Source organism: Pongo pygmaeus, chromosome 8 (assembly GCF_028885625.2).
Source record: "Pongo pygmaeus isolate AG05252 chromosome 8, NHGRI_mPonPyg2-v2.0_pri, whole genome shotgun sequence".
Taxonomy (NCBI): Eukaryota; Metazoa; Chordata; class Mammalia; order Primates; family Hominidae; genus Pongo; species Pongo pygmaeus.
In genome coordinates this window covers 125,908,132-125,928,394 of record NC_072381.2, presented here as the reverse complement: position 1 = coordinate 125,928,394, position 20,263 = coordinate 125,908,132, and the positions used below count along the sequence as shown (strand labels likewise).

Genomic DNA, 20,263 nt, shown 5'->3' with positions numbered 1-20,263 from the left:
AACATGTACTGAGAACTTACTAAGGACTATGGTCTATTCTAGGCACCCCATGGAAATTAACTCATTCACTTCTCACAGCAATTCTACGTGGAAAAGGCTTCTTACTTAATGCATAGGAAAATAAAGCACAGAGAGGTTCAGCAACCTGCCGGAAGTCACACAACTAATCAAGTGGTAAAATGAGGATTTGCACCCAGACCATCTAAATTAGGCTCTGCACTTTTGACCACAATGTTAGAGCAGTTCCTACCCTAGAAAGTAAACATTAAATAAAACATAGTGCATGCTTTTTTTCCAAGTTAAAAAAGAAAGGCAAGGAGGCTTGTTTCCAGGTCAGAGATAAGTCATAGAAATTTCAATGACAGCTGTCATATCTTAAGCACCTACTATGTGTTAAGGACTTTCCTCACACTTTCCAATCTTCTAACTACTCTGTTATGGAAAATATTATTCCCATTGTACAAATAACGAAACTAAAACTCAGAGAGATGAGTGAACACACAAATGTACACAGCTAGTGGGACCAGGACTCCCAGACTGGGTTGCCATGCTCCTAGGTTGGAGTCCTGAATCTCGGTGATTCCCTTAGCCCAAAAGCTTTAGTTTACAGATTGGGAAACTGAGGCTGGCAGAAATTACATATTGAACACCATCTTTAAAGTTACTAATTGTACTGCACAGTGCCCACATAAAGAGATAGCGTATGTATCATTAAGCAGGATCTGGAATGTGGCTAGTTTTGTATGGATTCCACAGGCTGGGAAGCCAGAGCTCTGTACAAAAAAAAAATGTGCGGAATGGACTCAGATTGAGGAGAGGTGAGTTCAGCTCTAGCTCCTGACACTTATCCATTCTTTGTCCTTGAGCAAGTCTTTGATTCTCAGTTTCCTTATCTATAAATGGGTATGATGGTAACAATATCCATGGCAAATATTATCGGCAGGATTTCAATTTACTAATAGTTATGGAATGCTGATTAGGTGCCACACACTAAGTGAAGTGCCAAAGGTCTGTCACCCCCATTTGATGCTCTCTAGAGGTTGATGGGACATGTTCTTAAAGACACCTTTCACAGATAAAGAAAGTAAGGTGCTAAGAGGGGAGGTGATCTTCCAAATTTGCATAGCTAGTGAGTGGCAAAGCCGGGAGTTGACCCCTGGTAGGCCACTGTGGAGCCCACACCAACTGCCCACCAACAGGATCCAACAGAGAGCTAGCATCCGGCAAATGCTGGTTGTTGACTAGTATTTCATTATTTTCTGGAAAAGATTGTTAAAAGGGTATCAGGATCTTGTCACCAGACACATAGGATTGACGCATTTTCAGTTCAAGCCCACCTGCACCCTTAGATCTAAGTAGTGTGCACCTTTGAGCAGCAGGAGGAGGTTGGGGAGAGAAGAGGGAGCCTAATTCTCCCAGGCACCCTGACCATACCCTACATTACAAACTAAGTTATGGAGCATCCATCCATGAATCAACACAGGAAGGGGCGCCAATCTCTGGCCAGTGCTGCACCCAGAAAGTGAGTCATCCCCACCTGCTGATGTAAGGCACCATGCACCACACTGCCAGGGCGCTTCTGGGAAACCACCAAATGTGAAGCAGTGTGTTTCATGGGGGAGGGCATGAGGATGCCAAGGACTTCTAACAACCAGAAGGGATCGAAGCCAGAGCAGCCTCGATGCGAGGGTGTTATCCAGAGAGGAGCTTGTCACTGGGGTTCATTCACATCAGACAAAACAAAACAATGGGCCCAAAGTGCCTTCATTTCTGGCTTTTGACAGAAAGGTGTGCTGCAGGGTGATTATAAAGACAACTTTAAGACACTGAGACACTTGGAAAAGGCCCTGCTCTGGGTAAACAATCACATCCCATCACAGATAAAAGAGCTGTCTAAGACTCTTAAAAACAGCCTAAAAATTAAACTGTCTATCATGATCCAGCCTTGTCTCTTTTTCTTCCTTCTTCCTCCCCAAAATGACTTTATTTCTGCCTTCCTTAGAAGCATCTGATCCCAGAATAGAAAACCCTGGTATCAAATCAACACAGTATCTATCAGTAATAGTCTATGAGAATAAATCTTCTGGACATATCACGGTCGAAGCAAAAAGAGAAAAGGGCAAAGAATAGGCCTTGGGTGGATTTCTTTTGAAAGCCAAGGAAAAAATTTGCAAAACCTGTCATTCCTGAAACTTCTTACTGAGTCTTACCTATTCCTCAAGGCTTTTTAGTGATGCTGAACTGTTCACCTTGTGTTCATGTCTGTGCCCCTCCCTAGACTAGAAACCATATCTTATTCATCTTTCCTCATGGCAAGTGTTTCATAACCATCCACTGAATTAGCTTGTAATTAACCAATCCAAAGCTACCCCCAGTCTAGCTCTATCTCTGCCCCCTTCTTAGCCCTTACGCATAGATACTCCAAACAAACTCCTGTTGACAGGACCCACACAGGCTCAATCTCTGTTTCTCTGCCTTTACATACCTCTCCACCTAACCAATCACCAAGGAAGCATCACAGCAGAGTGCCTCCAAGTGAGAGTTTGCACTCACAGCCAGTGCTCAGATCCTGGTTCAGCCACTGACGGTTGTATAATCTCAGACAAGTTGTATAATTTCCTCAGTTTTGTTTTCTCCACTGACATGAGATTAACAAAAGTGCTGACCTCAAAGGATTCTGAAGATTAACTGAGATATTCTTTACAAAGCGATAAGCACAGCCCCTGAATTCAAGAAATGTTTACTGTTGTAGATGATGATGATGATGATGATGAAGAACTTCCCTAGAAGTTTACCTGAGCCTCTTCTCTGGCCCTCTTCAGATTCCATTTTGTATTAGAGTACCATCTTAATGTACCAGGGATCCTGGAAGGTCCCTGAGGGTACATCCCAAGTCTCATTGGACTTCTCATCCCCTATAGCCCCTGTGGTTTTCTTCACCCACAGCAGGCTCCCTGAAAATGTCCCCTGAATGTACAAAGACACAACTACTATAGACAACAAAAAGTGTACCAAAAAGCAACAACTAATACCGATTAAGTTGTCCTACACAAAAAGTCGGTTTTAAAAAATATTCTGATAAACCCCTCACACTCAGCCAGAAACCGGTACCTCTTTTGAATGAGGAAGTAGCCTTCCATAAAGGCTTTGGGCATATCCCAGAAATGTTAAGCAAGACTTTTGAGTGCATCTGGAAAGAATTCTCAGCCAGTCTCTCTGGTCAACAGGAACACTAGGTTGTCAAGGGAAACAAGCTCTTGGAATCAAACAGTTCCAACTACACCCAACTTTCAGGGTGACAGACATCACCTGAGCTAATGGTGCCACAGACAGCGAAAGTGCAAGTTAGGAGGCTTCCAGTGACATTATTACCATTTACTCTGCACTTAATCCCCTAGCCACTATTCTGTTAATTTTCTTGTTACATTTGCCCAATTGGCTCCTCTAACTTGCGACTCTAGAAGCATTAATTATCCAATAAAAAAAAATCCAAGTCAATGCCAGTTGCCTTCAAAAAACACCTTGGTAAGAAAATTAGAAAGTTCATCTTTAGGTTAAAACATTCCAACCAAAATTAAAGGAGACCCCAGGATTTTTTTTTTATGTAGTAAATAAAAAAATGTGAGCTTTCAAAGAAAATCAAGCCATTTTATACATCAGTGAAAATGGATGTTCTATTACCAATTCTTCTACTAACATCTGAAGGTTTTAAAAGACCAAAATAATATAATGCCTTATATTAAATTCTTAAAACCCAGGAGAACAAATCTTTTTTATGGGGTGACAAAATATTTTTCATCTTTGTGTTACAGGTATTATAAATGTATCTACTGCTTTCCTTGTGTTATTATGGAATTGTACTAAATCGTGTGACCAAATGAATGAAATTCATCAACTGCTATTAATGAAATAAAAGGTTGAACTTATTTCATTAGGAGAATAGAGGGTATGAATCAGTATGTGTAGCTGAATATCCTTCTGTTCTCTGAGAATCCCAGCACTGAATAAGCCCTCTACTGACTAATTTCTACCACCGCCAGCATGCAAATTGCTCCATCGTATTTACGTCTGTAGCCAGAATATTTGTGGCATTTGTATCTAGACTTCAAAACAATCCATTGTTCATAAATCTAGGACACAGCCACAGATTTCTCACAACATCCCATATGAACATTCATCTCCAAATTGTGTTTTTACAACACATGAAATGTAAAATGTTATGAAAAATAGGAGTAACTGATAAATAGAAGGCTCTCCCTATTAAAGCCATTGAGTAAACTCATTACACACACACTACTTCCTTTATTTCTAGGATTTATAGAATATTTGAATTACAGCAGAAATGAAAAAAGCCTGATTTTAATAGTCATGTGTTAGTAATTCCCTACTCACAACTACCCTAATTTGTCAATTTCCCTAAGATTTATAAAAATCCAGTTTACTTTCCAGTAGAAAAGTAATCATTAAGAAGCAATTAAAATAATACTTTAATGCTCACTGGCATTATGGGCATTTCCAAGAGTTTGCAAAAACACAGATCTTTCCAATCATCACTAATTAACAAAATTTCCTTTGTAAAATCAGAGGGATTTCTTTCAAAATACAAAAATGTTCCCTGTGTGTCTATGAAGTTTCTGGAGCAGTTCCCAGAGAGGCACGAGACACCCTGGCAGGTCAACAGGAATAACCTTCAAACTGCTGGGAGGCTGCCCATCCAAAAGTGACATTATCGTTCCATAACAAAGAGGAGCTTAAATATTTCCTCTGTTCTAGAAAGGTTTGATGGTAATCCTCCAATTCTCCAGGGCTTCATTAGCATCAGCAAGGAGTTCCAGACACTCTGCCCCCAACCCTCAGGGCAGCCTCTTGGCTGAGAGCTGAGCTCCAAGAGCTGGCTGCTAGAACCTGGTGCTGTGCTCACTAGCTGTGTGACATTGGGCAAGTTCCCCCATCTCTCTTGGAATGCAGTTTTGCATCTGTGAAATGTGGACAATAATGACATCTTCCTCACTGGGATGCTGGGTGGAATTAAATTAGACCACCATTTCTTAAGCTCTCTGCAAAAAGCCTGGCATATAGGCAGTGAAATGTAAAAGGTTACAACTGCCACGTGGCAATTGCCATGTGGCATTTGGGGTAGGAGAGGTAAAATTTATCTCAATATATTCACCAGCTCTATGGGTGCTTGCCCATTTATTCTAGAAGAAGAGAGACACAAGACACTCTCAAGAGGTTGAAGCACAGGGTAGTCTTATTAGTGGCCAACAACTGACCAGCTAAAACCAGAAAAGAGGCTTAAACAGAGCTATCTGGGTACCTTCATTTGGCAGAATCAAGGCTTATCCTAAAAAGAGAGGGGAGAGAAAATTCTCATCACTGGCTTCTAGTCTACCTTTACTGTAACTCAGCATAGCCCAGACAAGCAAGTCCTTTCTCATTCCACAATATTGGGCAATGACTTGTAGAAAGTAGAAAAGTTCCTCTTCAAAGCTCGTCTTAGTTTAAAAATAAGATAGGCACTAGGAATAATAGCTTCTTACTCTAAAGCCTCCTATCAACAGTTAGTTCTTACACTTTAGCCCAGTTAGTTGCTTTGGCTTACTCAGGCATGTCTAGACAGGCCGAGGCAAATCTTAGCTTATAGCTTATGCCCCTTCCTTATTTGGAAATGTTATTGCTTCTTTAAATCTTTCATAAGCAACTTCCTCTTTTCCTTTGTTCTCCCTTTACCTATTTAAGAAAGTTTTCAGCTGTTAGCCAATCGGGTATTAGTTTAGACTGTGAGGTCCGGCTCCAGTCAATGGAGACGGGACACAGTAGCAGGGACAAGCTGCATAAGGGATAAAAATTGCCTCCCTCCTTTGTTCAAGCATGTTCTCGCCATTGTTCCATCTGCGACGAGCACCCTTTCTGCAGAAAGTAAAAATTGCCTTGCTGAGAGAATTAAATTTATGTTTGGGTGCTATTTCTTTGTGATACCAGGGAATGAGCATTTCTAACAGACTACTTCTCACATGACCAAGCAGCTCTTATCATGACATGGAACTGGATTTTAATTTGATGGGCTGCTCACCTTCTCTTTCTCTCAGGCCACCCACTGTCTTCAGGGTTAGAAAAACAAAGATGAAAACCCATTTGGTTCATCTTTGAGAGAGCAGTCAAATAAGGAATGAAATCATGGTACTTACAAACATGAGGCGGGTAGGTATGTTATCTGATTGCACCAAAGGATTTTTATACAGCCAGATCTCTTCTGGCTGGATGACTCTCTGGAATGGATCCAAAAACTCTGTAAAACTGAAACATAAAAAGAAAAGTACATGAAGGTTGAGCATTCTGTTGTTGCGGGAAGTTCCCAAGGAGGCCCCCCTTCTATGCAACCTCAGGGTGGGAATCCAGCCTGCTGGGGAAGGGGAAAGAGACAGGCCCTGCTGTCAGTTCTCAGCTGGTTCAAAGGCTTGGGAAGGACTGAAAGAATCACTGAGACTTTGCAGACTCTTCCATCACCACCTGCCAGCAAGGACCAATTCCATGCATAAGGGAGTAGCTTTGTGTGTACAAAGACTCCAAGGACTTGGGGTTCCAAAGTAAACTGGAAACTGAAGTCAGAATAGGGCAAGGCCAGGGCAGCAGCATGGTCTCTTGAAAACAAAATAGGTTTGAGGTGGAACATAAGGGAGGGAGTAACTGGCACAGCTGCCCGTGTGCTGTCTTCATTGGTTGAGCAATGAAAAGCAGTCACTGCCAAGAGAAAAACCGGGGGGAAGAAAGGGGCAGAGATGCAGGGGTCTGCTTTTTCAGATCTCAGCCATCGGGCCACCTCCCAGCTCTCCAGCCAATCTTTACCTGAGGAACTAAGTTCATCACCACTTCAGATGCAGTTGGAGAGGGCAAAAGAAGCCAAGTCATTTGGGGCTGTGAGCGCCAGGCTAGAGGACTTTGATTTTGAGCCAAGGAGAGGTTTGGCAGAGGAGCATGGAATGGGAATTCCAATTCAAAATGGCAGCCCTGGCCATGGTGAGGATGGGACTCAGAGGAGAGAAGAGAAGGCAAGGTGGGAGGTGCTGGGGTTGCAGCAGCTGTCCCTGCAAGAGAGACTAGCAGATTGGAGAGGAAATGGATGGCATGGAGAACCTGTGGGCAGGAGTGGCTGAAGCTGATTCCTAGGCTTCTGGTTTGGGCTTCTGGGAAAAGGAGTTCCGTGATCCAAGATGAGGAGCGCAGAGGAGTGGGAGAGGAGGAGGAAGCTGAGCTTCTCCTAGGAAACCCTCTAAGGTGGCCAGCAGTCTTGGTTTGTCCATAACTTTTCCAGTTTTAGCACCGAAAGTCCTATACCCCAGGAAACCCCTCAATCTTGAGCAAACCAGGACTGTTGGTCACCCTAAAGCCGTCCCAGTCTCCAGACAGAATCAGGAGTCCCACAGCCCTGGTTTCTATACCAGATTCGGGACGTTATATGAGCATGTTCTGTTTGCCGCTTTAGCTCCCCTGTGAGGGTGTGAGGGCAGGAGCCACTCCAGGGCTGTCACTCTAGAGTGTCACTCTGGAGGGCAGGAGCCACTCCAGAGCCCAGTAGGACTGCTGGGCCACTGTAGGCACTCAGAGACCACAGAAGTTAACACCTATTTGGGACTTTGAACAGGTGACACTGAAACTATTCTCACTTTGATCAGCCTGACTCTCAATTCTATTGCATATCTAAGAGACCTAAAATCCATCCATCTGCGGTGTCTCTCTCCCTGTCTCTCCCTCCCTCCTTCCCTTCCCCCTTCTCTCCCTGCCTCCTCTAACTGCGAGGTTTTAAGTCCTGAAAGTCTGTGTATTTATGTAATTTCAAAAAGCAGTGGTACCCATGACTGTTCTGCTCAGCACTGGGCCCCCAGCGCCTCTGCCTGGCACACAGGCATTGCTTGTAGCTATTTGCCAGATGACTGAACGGACTCCTGCAATGCCATCGTCACAGAACCCAGTCAGCCCTTCACCAACCCTAAATCTGGAGCACTTCTATTGCAGAATCCCTATTGCATCCCCTCACTGGGGTGCAAGTCACGTCTGCTATCAGCCCTCCAAAATTCCTCTAAAGCAGCATGGAGGAGCACCCTCTCTGGGCATTAGCTCTCTGCCCTGCTCTCTGCCCCAGCTGCTCTCTGCCCCAGCTCTCTGCCCCTCTGCTCTCTGCCCCAGCTTGCCAACTGAGCTGCTCCATGCTGTGGAGCAAGCTGCTTCCCCTCCCAGGGCCTCTGCAATGGGGGAACTAAATCAGAGACTTCAATTTGAGAAGGGTCAGAACCTTCTAGAAAACACCCTACCACAGACCTAAGACTCCAAGTGAACAGAGTCTGGTAATGTGAATTTTAAAACAGTCCCCTAGGTGGCCCTGATGGGCCAGGAGTCCCCAGCATTGAACTAAATGATACCTAAGGGTCCCAAACCCTTGGATCCAAGGACAGGACATCCTGTAATTTAACTCTTCTCATTAACAACTTTTCCACCCACTGCAGGACAGGCTCTAGAGTCATAGCCAGCAGCGTTCAAATCCCAGCTCTGGCTATGTGGCACATGATGAGTCATTTAACATTTTCTGAGCCTCAGTTTCTTCACCTCTAAAATAGACACACCTTACAGAGTTGGAATGAAAGTTAAACAATGAAATACATATGTAGGGCCTGACAGAAGAGAAACAAAAACTAGAATTGTATTACTATTATCATTTTAATCTAGCCTAAAGCTGCATATTTTTACTAGACAGTTTTTGGGCTTTGTTTGATTTTGTGACAACCTACTCCCTGCTCCCAAGTGTTTTTAAGACATGAAATGAAATGAAATGAAATGAAATAAATTTTGCTTGAAGGGTGTTTTTAAGAATATGTAGTGTATCTCTGATAACTAAAGCTTCAGCATACTCCAGTTTCTGTAGCTACATAACAAATTACTTCAAAACATTTTATTTTGCTCATGAATTTGTGGATCAGGAAATTGAGAGAGGCTCATCGCCCAGGTAGTTCCCACTTAGAATCTCTCATGTGGGCACAGTCAATGGCTGTCCACTGACCAGGCTGTTGGCTGGAACCCTGGTAGGAGCTGGAACCCCTGCTGTTGTTTTTCTTATAACAGGACACAGTCTCTCCCCTCTTACCTCAACTTCCTATTCTGGGGGTGGGGGGAATCAGTGATACTGGAGATGACTAGTTGCTGTGTTATGGATTTGAGTTGCATTTGGCTATAAAACAATCTTGTTGTGAAAAGTGTGGGGGAGAGAACCTCTTCCCACACACACATTGAGACAGATCCCAACTGGTCAATGATCTTGTTTGTAAGAAAGAGATTCTGTTGGTTGAGTGCCTAAAGAAAAAGGTGGATGGCCTTCGGATTATACCAGCTTAGATAGCATTGCTAACCAACTGTTGCAAGCTCTGAAAATAAAGGATCTGGAACCCACTCCTACCCGCCCCCCCCCCCCCACCCACAGAAAAACCCTTCCTCTCCAGCACTGTGGGCTCAGGGTGATCAGAATTATTCATAACTACTGGCTTCCCCCACAGCAGGTATCCCAGAACAAGGCAGAAGCTCAGTGGCTTTTTCCAACCTAGTCTCAGAAGTTGTGTAGTGTCATCTCCAGTTAGAAGTGAGTCCTAAGGTCAGTCTGGATTCCAGGGAGGGGAAATGACTCCACCCATTGACTGGGGTGTGGCAAGTTCTTACTATAGAAAAGCAGGTGGATGAGGGATATGGCTGCAGCCAACTGTGAAATATATTCTGCCACCCACAGGGTGCGATTGACACTGTGACGGCCACACCCCCCACTCTGTGAGACCCCAGAACCTTGACTCCTATTTCTTCTCACACAACCGGCCACAGGGCAATGGGACCAGGTACACCACAGAGCACCTTCCTTCCTCGTCTTGTTTGTCTTTCAGGTTTTATTATCCTCATGGCAATTTTTCTAAAGCCTGGTACACCCAGGCTTTTGCACAATCCCTCACTCTACCCTGAGTAGCTGCAGCCAGAACACATCTATCAAGCAAATTATATCCTCTGGGAGCAGCAGTACTAAGAAAGATCGATGTCCCTTCTCCAGCCATGCTCCAGCCACTGGCGTCTGTCTCAAAGAACGCAGACAGTGGAGCTAATATGCAGAAGACCAAGGTCTTAATAAAGCTTAAGGATCTTAACAGGGACAGAGGTGGGCACATAGTGGAATGGAAAGTCCTGGAGACGTTAAAGGTGTTCCCAAGAGAGGACATGCCCAGGCCTGGAAACATCCTTCCACAAGCTCTTTGGAAGTGCTTTGGAATCCAAGAAATGGGAACCCTGCTTCTAGGGAAGGTGTGAAGGTGTGGTCTCCAGCAGTGTGTTAGGTCGGCAGTTCCCAAACTTTAATGTGTCCAAGGATCACTTGGGAGTCTTGTGACTGCAGACACAGAGACAGCAGGTTCAGAAAAGACCTTAGAGCTAGCATTTCCAGCAAGATTCCCAGGGGGGCCATGCTGCCGATCTCTAGATCAAACCTTGAGTCACAAGGGGCCAGGGCAGCAGCATCATGTGGGATCTTGTTAAAAATGCAGAATCTCCAGCCCCACCCCAGACCTAGTGGATCAGAGTCTGCATTTAACATGATCCCCAGGGGATCTTCTCCATGACTGTGGTAGAAGGTGGGTCACATCCATGTATTACATTGGTGCAAAAGTAATTGCGGTCGTTGCCATTTAAAAAAAAAAAAAAAAAGCATAGCAAAAACCCCAATTACCTTTGCACCAACCCAATACAATCTGAATCTAAACTCACCTCACAAAGCCATTAAAGTCATCTCAAGCACCACTTGTGTCATGGGGGGAGAAAAAAATATAGAAAACAAAGTGAAAAGGCACAGCAACCTGAAGCCATTCAGCGTAGAGGACTATAGCCCGGCCAGCCTTAGTAGCTCGCAAGTGTCAGTATATTCCTGGCCAGCATAATGATGGACGTCCTTGAGTTTTTCAAGAAAAGGCTAAAGAAATTGCAGCAACTCTTTTACCACTAGAAGGTGGGTAAAACCATTTGGTTTACTTTTATTTCCAGTAAAAACAGAACAGCTAAAAACATCTTAATGTCCAGAAGGCTCAGACAGATCCAAGGATGCAGAATGCCTTTGGGGATGAGGGTCAGGCCTGTTGTTCTCACTGTGAAGGCCTTTCGCCATCACTGCAAAGCCTTCGTTAAGAATAGAAGAGCTTCTGGGAGGCCAAGGCGGGTGGATCACACGAGGCAAGGAGTTTGAGACCAGCCTGGCCAACATGGCGAAACCTCTTCTGTACTAAAAACAAAAAATTACCTGGGTGTAGTGGTGCGTGCCTGCAATCCCAGCTACTTGGAAGACTGAGGCATGAGAATTGCTTGAACCCAGGAGGTGGAGGTTGCAGTGAGCTGAGATCATGCCACTGCACTCCAGCCTGGGTGACAGAGTGAGACTCCATCTCAAAAACAAACAAACAAAAAGAATAGAAAAGCTGGTGTGTCTATGTACATAACTCAGGGCCCTCTGTACTCAAATCATGTGGATAATCACACTAGTTATCCATTGCATCTCATAATTTGTTTAAGAGTAGAGTAAGACTCCTAAAACTTCATCAGATTTGATGACCAAAAATAAACAGCCCTACATGAGTAGGAGGCACGGAACTCTAACAGATTACAAGGTATCATTTATGAATCATTTCAAAGGAAAAATGCTATTTAATGAGACTGCATAGGTGTGAATGCAATATTTTCTTCATTGTTATCAATAAACTCTAATTCAGCAGCAGTGCCAGTCTCACCTCAAAATCATGGACTTCCCCCATTACAAGCATTCATGAATTGTTAACTACTGTCAACATCATTTCACTTAATAGGGATTCAAACTAAAAATAAAATGTCTGGACTGTGTAGGTCAAATGTTACTACATTGAAAAGCAAAGTTACTACTAAAGTAAACATATTATTTTCTTTAATGATAATTTTAACTGCCCAAAGTCAGATAAATTGTTGTTGGATTTTAATCCAAGACATACTTCTATTTCTTTGCTGTTTAAATTAGACAGTGATCTTTTTTTTTTTCTTTTTTGAGAGAGAGCCTTGCTCTGTCGCCGAGGCTGGCGTGCAGTGGTGTGATCTCTGCTCACTGCAAGCTCCGCCTCCCAGGTTCACGCCATTCTCCTGCCTCAGCCTCCCGAGTAGCTGAGACCACAGGTGCCCGCCACCATGCCCGGCTAATATTTTGTATTTTTAATAGAGACGGGGTTTCACCGTGTTAGCCAGGATGGTCTCGATCTCCTGACCTCGTGATCCACCCGCCTCGGCCTCCCAAAGTGCTGGGATTACAGGCGTGAGCCACCGCGCCCGGCCGCATAGTTATCTTAATCTATTTGTATCTTAATTTCTCCTGGGCAAAGTGGGGGCAGTTTTATATATTTTCTCCTTAATTTTCTCCTGATATAGTTTGAAGACCTTAAAACACATTCACTCAGCACCATAAGACAGGGCAAGAAAAAAAATTCACGAAGAAAATTCAAAGATGTAATTGTAACTTTATGACAAGCAATTTTCTCTTCAGTTTGTTCATGTGTGGTTCACATGTTTAAATCTTCCTTAGATAAAGCTTATAATTACATATACACACACAAAATGCACACACACACCAACACACATAAACACACACTTGTGTGCGCACACACATACACACTATGAAATTAAGTGAGTGGAAGGGAAGCAAAAGGATGCAATTATTTAAGATGCAGGGATAATCCACTGAAATTAACCAAAATGGAAAAGAGGTAAAGGAGGATCTGATACTGACTAAGAATGAAAAGCAGGAAAACTAAAGTCAGAGTGATCTGAAAGCAAAATGTAACAGAAAACCACACACCCTTCCCCTTTAGGCAAACCGTGGCTGCCAGTGGCACTTTCATTGCTAAATCACAAAAGCACCACCGACTACCTTTTTTGGTCACCTGAATCTTCACCTACAAGCAGCAGATGCAATTCCAGAGGCACATGTGGCATCACAGGGGGCTCTCCAGGCCTTTAACCGGCTTGGCATCAAATTAGAATATGGTCCTACCCCTAGGAGGATCCCCAGACTAGGGCTAGGTGGGGCAGCATCTAGACTCATGACAGATAAAAACTACACTCACATATGCTCACCTGCACACACACACGCACACTCACATATTCTCTCTTTCTCTCTCTCTCCCTCCCTCTTCCTTTCTCTCTCTCTCCCTCCCTCTTCCTTTCTCTCTCTCTCTCTCTCTCTCACTCCCATGCTCTTGTTGGTTAATTCTGTTTCCATAGCTCAACATGACTTAAAGATCTCAGGATATGTGTCTTGTTATATAGAAAGGACACAGGAGGGGACAGAGAGTGGACTATCATCTTTGCCAAATTTTTCTTCATTCAACAAATATTTAGAGTGCCCATGATGTGCCAGGTACTGTCCTATAACACTGGTGAATACAAATATGGTCCCAACTCTTATGGAGATTACAGATTGTATAATCTGGGTCACAACAGATTGTGGAATTGGGTGTTGAGGTTTTTGCTTGTATGCATCAGAACACATGAGCTTGCCACTGCACTCTGCTTTAAGAAGATGTCTAGATTGGAGTGCCCCAGTAGTTGGTCTCATGAAATAGCCTCCCACCCAGAGCCACCTGTCAGGACCCTGGTCCTCTAGGGATGTTCCAAGGTATGTATCTATCACAGTCCACATGCCAAATGTGGCAACAGGTGCAGCCCAAAGTTGGGAATCCAAAGGAATGGCTGATATTGACATCACACCAGCAGAAACAGCAAGTCCACAACAAGGGACAGTGATGCCACCGTCCCCCTGGGCCTCTTCTAATTCAAAGTCAAGTGCCCAAAGCCCCAGAGGATCCCTATAAGCTTCTAAAAGATTTCTTGGATTTGCCAACGCCCTTAGGCCATGTGCCTGGATGACAGGCCTTTTTCAAGATAGGTTAAGACTCCAGGGGGCTTTAAAGTCAAGTACTAGGATGACAGACTTCACCATCCTTTTTCCCAACTATAAATAACACAGGATTATACTGAAATATAAACCCAATCAGATAATTAGACTTAGTCCAAATCCCTGCATTGGTGTTTGCTGGCAGGGTGGCTTGAAAAAAGTCACTTGACCTCTCTGAGGCTACATGTCTTCCTCCTGTCCCCCAGGATGCTGCCATACCTTCCAAGGCCATTGCGAATATTCTGTTCAGTAATAAGTTAGGGTCCAGCATAGCACCTGGGGCACGGAAGGCCTCCATAAATGGTGGCTGTTTATCTTACAAATATGAATATGCTGGGTCTGAGAAGGCTGCCCCACCTTCTTCAAGCCCCACCTGAGGGTAGTGAGGTTGTGTGTTGGGAAAAGGGAGCAGATAGAAGAATGGCAACAAAACTCTGCATCATTTGGTCATTCTATGAGCAAACAATGGCCCAGAAAGTCACTTTCAACCCTTGAGATCTGAAGAAAAAAATAATTACACTTGAAGACACATGATAAACAAAAAACGTTTTCCAGGTGAGAGCCAAAAGGAAAGCATGTTTCCTCATTGCACTATTGAGTTTTCCTCCCTAGTCAGCCTCTTTCGGGCAACGGGGAAAAGCCCTTATAAACAGGCATCCGATGTGGTCAGCAGAAAATGCAGGCCACTCCACTCTAGGCAGGAAGGCCTATCAGATTACTCATTAGTCCTGGGAACAAGGGGTGGGTGTGGTTATAGGGAGAACATGTTGATGGATTATCTCTGTAAGCCTGTGGGCCAGCAAACTGCCCTCAGACAGGTCTTTACTCTGAATTGGAGTAGTTGGCTATCTCCCAAAACAGTCAACAATTAGAATAATAATCATAATTAGTTATGATATTGCAGACATCTTATGCCAAGCCCTTCACTTGCTGCTTTCCAACAGGACTTCATCCTCATAAGAACCCTATGAGGCAGGAATTACCATTATTCCTATTTTAGAAACGAGTGCACTGAAGCTACAAGATGTCAGATGTCTTGCCTAAGTCTATACAGCACAGGGTGCACTATTCCTCCGTACATGCACTGGACTTTTAAGGAAGTCAAGCAACACAGCCATGCGCAATACACACATACAACACACACATACATGCTTTCCCCACCAGCTCAGTGGCATCTGCAATTATTTTAATAAGACACAGAGTTTTCCCCAATTAGAGATATAGAGATATGACCTTACTCAGGAAATGCAACATGTAGATCTCCAGTCTCACTCAGTGTGGACGATTGAGATCAGATTTTTGCAGAGCAAAGTTTGATGTTTGTTGGAAAGAGGGGAAAGAATGCACAGGGAAGGAGGTGGAAAAAGAAATGAAGACCCCAAGAAGTTGCTCCCACCAACTGTCTTGTACCTATCATCCAAAGAGGGGTTTCCTTTGCAGCAGCTGATTTAATCAAATAATCCAACCCTCGCCTGGATAAGGAAGAATGGCATGCAGACATCAGCCCAGGACCGGACCAGGAACAGCTCCCAGAATTACCACCCCCCTTGGGGATGGTTCTTCTTGCTCTGTGATAAGCCTCCGAACAGATGCAAAGACTGAGGCTTAGCAAGCATAAATGCCCACCCAAGGCAGAGCCAGGATTCATGTCCTCATGCCCTCACTCTAAATCTCATGCCCTTTTCAACTGTGGGGGCACAGATTCTGCGGGCAGCTCTCCTGGGTTGGATTCTGATTCTTTCCTTACTAGCCACATGACCTTAGGCAAGGTGCTTGACCTCTCAGGCCTCAGTTGCCTCATCTCTGAAGTGACGCTGATAATAGTGCCTACCTCAGAGGGTTGTTGTAAGGATTAAATGAATTAATTCATATGAAGTGCTTATGAGGATGAGTACACATAGTGAATGAATAATAAGGGTGTTAAATTTGAGCAGTGTAAAGTCTAAAATTGAGGCCCAATGTTATGTCTTGTTTTGACATCTGAAACCAAAATGGATTCAAATGTCCTAACCACAAGTTCCCCTCCCTACTCTGCTTTCACAAATAAGGTCCTGTAGCCAAACATTTCTTATTGATGTGACCAGGCACAGTTTCTGCTTATCTCTGAATAGTGAGTCTCAGCTTCCTGCTAGCTCGTGGAATTATTCAATAAGTCAATTACATCCTCCTGCCACTACCAGGGACCACCCCACCCTCCTGATACACTACAAAGCCTGCCTCCCATAGTCCCTGGATGTTCACTCTGTTCCTTGTGTCCCTGCATGGCATGCAGTGTTCTCCTCCCCTGGGCTGTGAGTATATGTGAGGAATAAGCTGCCGTTGATCTCATCTGCCGTGTTGAGTGTCATGTATGACCGTCCTCCTAACCCTAGGGCAGGAATCCCTCCCTCGACAAAAAGGTGTATAAGAGACAATGAAAACATGTACTCTACTGCTGTACCCTCCTAAACACACTGGGGCGGGATGGGTGGGGATTGGTGAGTGGACAGTGTGGAAATGTGTGGCCCAAGCCTGGAGATGTCATCCATCTATCCACCTCCCACGGCATGGAAAGCAGCGGGACTGGCAGAGAGAGGGCCAGAACAGGCCGTGCGGGTGAAGCAAAGCTCCCAATGCAAAGCCTCTGCCTGCTCATGCCGACTCTTCTTCAGCTTTTAGAAAAATGACCCTAACTTGCATTCTTTACCTGTGGCCCCTGACACTGGAGCCACAGACCCTTTCTCCTGTGCCCTCAACACAAGGAGACAGGACGGCCATGGCATCCCACTGAGCATTCTTCCCAAACATGCATGCTCTGGATCTCATCAAACCCTTAGACCCAACAGGGGAAGAGGAACAAGTCAAACACCCTCAATGAACAATTAGGTGAACCCATGAATAAAGTTAGAATAAAGCTAAATGTTCCAGATTACAAGAGCCTGAAGAGACAAAACAATCAAAAATGAAACATATGTGCTCTGACTAGATCTTGGGTCAAAACAAACCAAAAGCTATTAAAAAGAAATACTGGGGATGGTTGGGGAAACTGTGGGATTAGAGAATGAGTTAGATTTTAGGTGATAGTAAGGAAGTATACTAATTTTCTTCAGTGCAGTAATGACATGGATATGTAGAAGAATACCTTCTTTGTAGGAGAAGCAGCTGAAACATTTAGGGGGGTTTAGGAGCCTCAGGTATCAGTAAGTTACGTTCAGGTAGTTCAGAAAAATGCACATATAAACAATAAATAGAGATATCCAACCAATATGATTACATGTTAACAATTGCTATATCTAGGCAGAGTATATAGGGGATCATTCTACTCTTTCAACCTTTCGAAATATTTGGAATTTTTCCAGGATAAAATGTTGGCACAGAAAAGTCCAGAAGCAGGACCTCAAAAGTGGAGAAATAGCAAGGAAGATAGTGTTGCTCTGAAAGTACAACGGCTGGCAGCCAGAGCTGTGGAGTTGAAAACCGAGCATCCTGCCCTTGCCTCTTACTCATAGTGTGATTTGGGCAAGGCATATGTCCTCTCTGAGCCCTCTTCTGTAAATGGAGATAACGGCCACTATCTCAGCAGCTGTGGGGAGGAATAAACAGTGAGGTAATGCAGAATAGACGTAAAGAGCCAGGCTGTTCTATGCTTCCCTTCCTGCAGGAGTTGTCTTCAGCAGCAACAGGATATTCAAAACCACTTCTGCTTCATAATAAAAATAGCAAAACACATTCAAACATGCCTGCTATGGGGCATGGTGTAAACGTAAGCATATTTGGCAGCAACACAATGTGCAGAAACAACATGCATCACCCCAGAAATCCAAATGTTTAGTGCAACTATTTTCAAACATTTCTACAGAGGGTGCCTTTCCTTTGGGAGTAAACAACAGAAGACTGAAAATGTTTTCATTGTCTGAACACAAACAGAAAATCCTGGTCTACGTAAACCTGGGTGCAGCAGCTGACAGAGCAGGATCCAGTCGAGGCCTCATAACCTGGGTCAAGCAGTTAAGTTGCCCGGCTCATCTATAAAATGGGCAGAGCACTCTGCTAGAAGATTTGAGATAATTGTCAAGATCTCACAAGAGGCACTCAACAACTGGCATTAATAGTAGTACTAATTACCAAAGAATTCTAAATGAAAAACAAATTATTTCCAAAAACATGTATACCAAATATGTGTGGACCTTATTTGGATCCTGATTCAAAGAAATTATTATTAATTTCATCAGGTATTACAACAGTAATGGGAGATCACTTGGGTTTTTTTGTTTGCTTGTATGTTTGTTGTTGGGTTTTGTTGTTGTTGTTCTTATAGATTAAAATTCCATATCAAAGTATTTACAGACATGATGCCATATCTAGGATCTGCTTTAAAAGACTTCACCAAAAAGGGGAGAGAGGGAAGCAGATGAAATAAAAGTGCTGATAATTGGTGGAGGGTATTTAAAAATTTTCACATCAAAAAGTTCTATAAAACAACTTTGCCTTTGAGATGCCACAAAATCAGGTGTTTTATCAACTAAAGCAACAGCTTATTATTGGGAAATATTTAGCTTCGTCTAGATTTCAGTGAAGACAATGAGAAGAGTAATGAGAAAAATTAGAAAGGAAAAGGAAGGGCAGGATAAGAAATAGCAGAAACAGAAGGAAAGAGAAACTGGAAAGAGGTTGAGTCAATCACAAAATGAGTCACCTTCAAAACGCTCAGGTTAAAGGTGCTGGTGCCCTGGAGCCTGGGGCACTGAGGAGCCCTCTCCCTGGCTCGGATGTGGCCCCGAATGCCTCCAAAAGCAGCTGCTTAATAACTTTGAGTGATGAGGTACTGGTGAAAGTGAACATCACAGTGGCAGGTGACTTGGGGCAGAACCAGGCCAGTAAGCTTGTGACCCAGGGAAACCTGCAGAATTCACCTCCTACTGGTTTCCTGGGCAACCCACAGCCCAGATCCACCTTAGCACAAGCCAGGTCCCCTCACCCAGCAGGGCCAGCAGCCCAGAGACCTCCAGAACTCAGCTCCTCTCTTGGCCAAATAAATTTCGCAATGGGAAGTGATGTTTGATGCATGGACCACTTGGCTGTACCTGAGCCGCAGGCAAATGAAGACACACTGAAAGACATAGACATACCTAGCAAAGAAGGGACAAGGGGAAAGTGTATATTTCCTTGCTATGAGATCTCAGTCTCCAACTAATCTTTAACTCTAAAATATCTAGTAAAGTGTTCTTTCCAAGATTAAATAGGAGTGTTTAGGAATTTAGCCAGAGCCTAAAGCTATGTATGCCCTGCACCAGGACACAGCAAGACTCTAGGACATAACCCTGAGCAGAGATAGGGGCTCGAGGACAGGAAAGAATGCTACTCATCACTCAGGGGAAAACACAGAGAAAAACAGAACTTAGTTTGAAGGTGGTTTTGAGCTGCCATTTTCATTAAAACACAATATACAGAGAGCACATTTTCCTAAATAGGGGCCTGTGAGGTGTCTTTGAGATTTTCCATCCTGGCAATGTGGTCTGAATTCCCCTGGCTCCAGTGAGCAGCAGCACAGGTGGCATCAGGCCTTTCTGCTGCTCCCTCGAGATCTCACCCGAGTCCTTGGCAGAAATCAGCACAATCCTGACCTGACACCCCTGACCATTTCTCTGACCTACTGTTCCCCCATGGAGGAACAAGGCTGTGTTCTATAATGGTCTGGCAGGTGAGAGGAATCAGATGTGTAAGATGAAACAGCCACAAATACAGCCCATGATTAGAGGAGAGGCTGAGGGCAGGCATCCAGGACAGGGCTGCAAACATGTGAGCATTCAATGAGGCTCTGGAATGCAGCTTCCCACAGTATGTCCACCTGCTCGGTGGCTGAGCTCTGGAGAACTCAGGAGCTTCCTTCCACCCTCAGGAATGGCAGGGGCCGTGTTTTTCAAGCAGATAAGGAGCCCTCATTTTTGCGCCGAAAGTTTTTGCTCATGGAGGATATCAATAGGTGTTTTCATGGCCACCTGTACTGGAAACTCTGAACTTCTCAATTCAAACACAAAGGGAGGCATCTCACCCACGTGGCCTACAGAACTGGTGTAGACTTTGGACAGCTGGAGACATCCCCAAGGTGGTGTCTCTGTCCCCACCAGCAGCCATCACCTGAGTCAAGGACCAGGAATGGCTGCCTGTTTGATACAACTGGACTTTATGATTGAGGTTGAGCCGCTCACTTTAAGTCTCCCTAAGAAGAGGAGAGGGAATAACCAGGTCATCATCATCATTACTACTGCAAAGATTCAGTGGCCTCAGGCAGAATGGAGGGGT

General features: G+C 44.2%; 1 protein-coding gene across 5 annotated transcripts in view; it reads right to left on the bottom strand.

Annotated features, from left to right (window-relative positions):
* PLPP4 (phospholipid phosphatase 4) overlaps nt 1-20,263 on the bottom strand; it is a 138,761-nt gene that overhangs the window by 81,966 nt on the left and 36,532 nt on the right. For all 5 annotated transcript variants that reach the window (XM_054436342.2, XM_054436344.2, XM_054436341.2 and 2 more), the window contains exon 2: nt 6,189-6,297. In XM_054436342.2, coding sequence (XP_054292317.1) covers nt 6,189-6,297 — 109 coding nt within the window. The remainder of the gene's footprint in view (nt 1-6,188; nt 6,298-20,263) is intronic.